General features: G+C 43.8%; 1 protein-coding gene across 1 annotated transcript; it reads right to left on the bottom strand.

Annotated features, from left to right (window-relative positions):
* Positions 1–709: 709 nt before the first annotated feature.
* On the bottom strand, positions 710–4,382 carry LOC123127512 (uncharacterized). The gene is made up of 4 exons (XM_044547240.1): positions 4,152–4,382; positions 3,960–4,062; positions 1,810–2,199; positions 710–1,019 (listed from the first exon to the last, which is right to left on the bottom strand). Exons 1-4 carry the CDS (start codon positions 4,247–4,249, stop codon positions 891–893), a joined length of 720 nt encoding a protein of 239 aa, XP_044403175.1. The 5' UTR covers positions 4,250–4,382; the 3' UTR covers positions 710–890.
* Positions 4,383–4,892: the final 510 nt, after the last annotated feature.

Raw genomic sequence — 4,892 nt, 5'->3', positions numbered from 1 at the left:
GACATACCTTCACTTGAGAGATTACTTTACTTGATCAATAAGGTCCAACAAGAATCAATGTTATTTCTGCGCCGAAATTGACAGTGGCAGGCTACTCGTCTGTCAAATACTACTACTTTCAGGTACAACAGTCGCCTTATACCTCTCCTTCTTGATATCAACATTATTTCTAGTTTTGAAGATGTATGTTCGTCTGTCATCCAGCAAAGTTTCACCCAGATTCTGGGCATAGTGAAGGTCTTGGCACTAGAATCTGTCGGCCCTAATCTGGACCAAATTGTCAGTTGCCTGAGATGGTTTTCGTGCCTGAAGAAGCTGTATATCGAGGTGATGTTCCTTTCCTGTTAAATGTTAACCATAAAGGAGTTCAATTTTTTGTACCTTTTATTTACAATAACAATGTACTATGATTTCTGAAGGAATTTTGGAGGATTTCAGGACATCATCTCAGCTCATCCGAATGAATTCCCACTAAACAAACAAGGGAATAAGCACATCTCTTAAATTCCCACATCTCAAACAAGGGATTGGAAATTAAATGTCGTGTCCTATATCTAATCTCGTCACAACTCCCTCGTCTAAATTTTCATTCTCCTTCAGAAAAGTACCAAACACGAATTCGTACTGCTGCACTATGGCAGTATGGCCCAAAATCCAAGACATCACGAAGCACATACATGCGACATTGCAATTCTTAACAAGTTGGATGTAAAGGAAAATTAAGTGTGGCTCGTGTTACAAGCCCCTTGCACAAATCACATAATTCATCACTACCACACCATGAACAGAATAGGTTCCACCCGCAAAAAAAAGAAAAAAAAAGTACATCCGAATCTAAAATGTTAAGATATCTATTTATAAGGGCACAAAGACGATATGTTTTAGAATCGTCACAGATACAGTTCACGCCAGGGTTCTTGAATGCTCGCTGATTTCTCAACCCCTGTCTCAATGACAGTTTCTTTGGAGAACTCCAAGTTGATGTGCTTGGCTACGTGATCTCCCACGCACTGCAGCACCTGGAAGTAACAATAGGCAGAGAGATTAGGTGAGCAAACAGGCACTGGAATCACAGGTATGTCGAGAAAGTCAACTTGGATAGAAAATTGTCAGGGGGTAGCACAAACAAACTTATGTAACAAACCAGACAGAATTGCCGTAAGACGAGTTCTTTCACAGCAAACAAACACTTTTTAGTATATAATTTTCTACTCCCTCCGTTCCTAAATACTTGTCTTTCTAGGCATTTCAACAAGTGACTACATACGGAGCAAAATGAGTGAATCTACACTCTAAATATGTCTACATACATCCGTATGTAGTAGTCATTTGAAATGTCTAGAAAGACAAATATTTAGGAACGGAGGGAGTATTCAATATGGGTGGTGTGCATTGTGGTTTGTGAATTATTGCTCCATAGAAATATCATGGAGTTCAAATTCTTGTACAATTATAATACCACATATAAAACTAATAAACAAACCATTAGTTGACATTAGAGTAAACCTTCACAAACATCACTACACTCTTGCTTTCTATTTGGAAACAAGATGACATCAAGACTTTTCCTACTCAGTATACAACTTTTATATAGTTCAGCAGGTTCCAACATTAATGGTAGCTTCAAGGTAGCAGACCACATGTAAGCTTTTCACGACTGCAACCTAGTATGAAGTAGCTCTTAAATTTGCCACTAAAATTACCATAGCAATTTCCCGTTTCCTTTATTCTGTATGAAGTACCATTACTTTCCATGAAACTCCAGTAAAAGATAATGAGAAAATACAAAAATGGAAAGGGAAGTTGTACCTCAAGGTCAGAGTCTGAAGAACTTTTGCCTTGGTGCTGCCCACCTGATGTGACAAGAACTGTGGGTATCTTCAATACCCGCACTATTTCCAGCAAACATTGTATTGGTTCACTACGTATTTGCAAAGATGGGGGAGGTTTAATACTTCCATCAACCAACAAGTGAGTAAACTCATTTGATGCCCCTATTTCAGCAGCGTGAAGTGTAGTTAACTGCCCAGTTTTGGTTGCATTAACCATTCCATGGAAACAGCCTGATGGTCTTGTGATGAATGGTACAATCAGAACGGGCTGGATGGAGGGAGCTTCAGAAGAAATCAATGCTAAAATCTCATTCATAGCACATGCAGCAACAGGAGGCCTATAGTCAGGCAGAACAAAAAAGGACACCTGCCAAAAATTAACAAGCTTGAATGTAGCTTGGATGTGGCGTCCATAAGCAGCTGTTTAAAATTCGATTTTAGTTGCAAGGAATAATGTTCCATGTCATAAAAAATAGGCCAAAAATATATTCAGTTCTTCATTAGCAAATGATCATCAAAGATGTGAAAGCCAATAAAAAGCCTTTTCCATAGGCAATGGAATACCACAAGTTGTTCCATTATTAGCATGAACTTACAGTGATAGTCAAATGGTATAAGCTAATTTTGAGCATTACATCCATGAAAAGAAGGGGAGCCCTGGCGCAGCGGTAAAGTGAATCTTGCAGAAATGTAGGAAAAGGCTGCATACAAAAGATCTGAAGTGGTCGGACCCTTCCCCGGACCCTGCGCAAGCAGGACCTACATGCACCGGGCTGCGGTTTTTTACGTCCATGAAAACAGAACTCTGTGCTAAATCATACTCTGAACTAATGTATCAAAGTGAAGTCATGGAAGTAAGAACATGGCCAGGGACAGAGCACAGCAACAAGTTGCTAAGGTTGCGGCAATGAAAGCATATGCTGGACCTAAAGAAGAATGACACTCCACTCCAAACACTTAGATACAATCGCACGATCAAAATCATACTCTGTTTCTCAGCAGCTAAGAGCATCTCTAGCAGACCCCTTAAACCGCGGAACTGAAAACGCGGTTTTCAGTTCGCGGAAAACGCATTTTAAGGGTTGGTTTGAGCTGCGGCCGAACAAACCCCTCAAACTTAAACTGTAAAACCGAATACTCGCTTATATTTTTTCCCCACGTCTTCTTCCTCTCGGCCGTGTCCACGGTCAGCTAGCTCGCTCCCACGAAGCCGGCAGATAGCGCATAAAAGGGCCAAATACGGAGCCGCCGGCGTCCAGGACGACTTGCACGAAGCTAGCTAGCTCGAATCAATCCAAACGGCCAAATATGGAGCCGCCGTCGCCGGAGCTAGCTCGAATCAATCCAGGAGCTAGCTAGCTAGCTAGCTGAATCGATTGAGCGGACGGAGTCGCCATAGCTAGCTCCTCTGTCGGGAGAGACGCGGGCGGGCGGCCGGCGGCCGGGGGCCCGAGGCGGGTGGGTGGCGTCCGGTGCGGCGTGGAAGGCGGACACGGACGGGTCATGGAGATCTTTCCGTGGCAGTTGGGCTCCCGCCAACTTGTTTCTCCCAATACAGGGCACCGTAGAAGCGGACGCGGAAACTGTGTTTTTGCAGATCGGGAGTTGTTTTTTACCGCACCCCTTAAAAAAACTAAAGGTCAAAGGTGTATAAGGTGTCTGTTCGGGCTACTTCTTCCGTCCAAAACTGAAAACTGGCGGTTATTTTACAGTTCGGTGGGATATAAGGGGTCTGCTAGAGATGCAATAAGTTTTCTCTGTCTCCAAATTACACTCACTGGCTCAGCAGATCAGCCCACCAAACACTTAAAGATGACATAACTTCCCAAGTTTCTGAACCCAACTGCTACACATTGCTCAACAGTTCAACAACTTGGAAAATTACACAGTTTCTACATTACCACATAAATCATCTTTCAGTTGAACTGGCGTTGGTCTGAAATATCTAACTGAAATCATGCGATCTCCTATGCGACAGCTCAAAGGGGAGAAGCTGATCTCCCAACAAATGTTTGTTCAAGGAAGCGTAGTCCTTTTATTCCAACATAAAAGGCTTTCCGTTTGGTTATATATGTAGTTTTGTAGCAAACGAATTGGATCTGTGAGATGGCGAGAAAACCCGCTTACCTGAGGAGAGCCACTGGAGTCAGAGAAGCTAACGAGCTCGCCAGAGGCCTTCTCGCCGTTGAGGCCGTACTTATCGAGAGGGAGATCGAAGGGCGAGGAACCCCTGCAAGGACATCCACCGATCAAGGGTAAGCTGACAGAAGGTGCACGTTTTTGGATGGTCTAGGTTAGGGTTTTCCGGGGCAACGGAACCTCGTGAGCCCCGGCGACGGCCGGAGCGCGTCAGCGAGGGCTGCGCCGTAGCCCGCGGAGTCTCGGACGAGGACGACCACCATGGAGGCTACCCTCATGGCCGCCACAGATAATCGATGGGACGGGGAGGAGTGAAGAAGGCTTCCTGGACTCGAGTTTTTCTTCGTCAAAGAAGCAACTCTGCAATCGACGACTCAGGGAAGAAGCAAAGCTAGACAAGATCGATTTGGGCCTTAGTGTGAAAGAAAACGATCAATTAGGGCCTTAGTATTTCATGGGCCGTCCGTACGAAATCAATGACTTTGGATTACCGGAGCAACTACTCCATCCGTTCTAAATTACTCGTCGCAAAAATGATGTATCTAGAATTAAAATACATCTAAATACATCCATACCTACGACAAGTAATTCGGAACAAAGGGAGTAGTTGACAAGCGTTGCCTCACAACGATCATTTGCGGGTGGGCTGAGAGCGCGCTATTTGACGCACTCTCAGCCGCCTCCACGTGTCGTCCTCTGGCGCTCCTTCAGGATTTTTTTAATTTCCGCGTGTGTTTTTGGTTTTTTAAGCGGGTATTTTATGGATTTTTTCGACTGTTCAGTTTTTCACCGGTTTTCCTTAGTTTTTGGATCAAAAAAGTTTTAAAAAGAATTTTTTCGTGAAAAAACACGTTTTTTTCTTCCACGAAATGCACGGTTTTGTTTCTGCGAGAGACACGTTTTTGCTTCTGCGAGAGGCAC

This window comes from Triticum aestivum, chromosome 6A, assembly GCF_018294505.1.
Source record: "Triticum aestivum cultivar Chinese Spring chromosome 6A, IWGSC CS RefSeq v2.1, whole genome shotgun sequence".
Classification (NCBI taxonomy): Eukaryota; Viridiplantae; Streptophyta; class Magnoliopsida; order Poales; family Poaceae; genus Triticum; species Triticum aestivum.
This window is presented reverse-complemented; position numbering and strand designations above follow the sequence as displayed.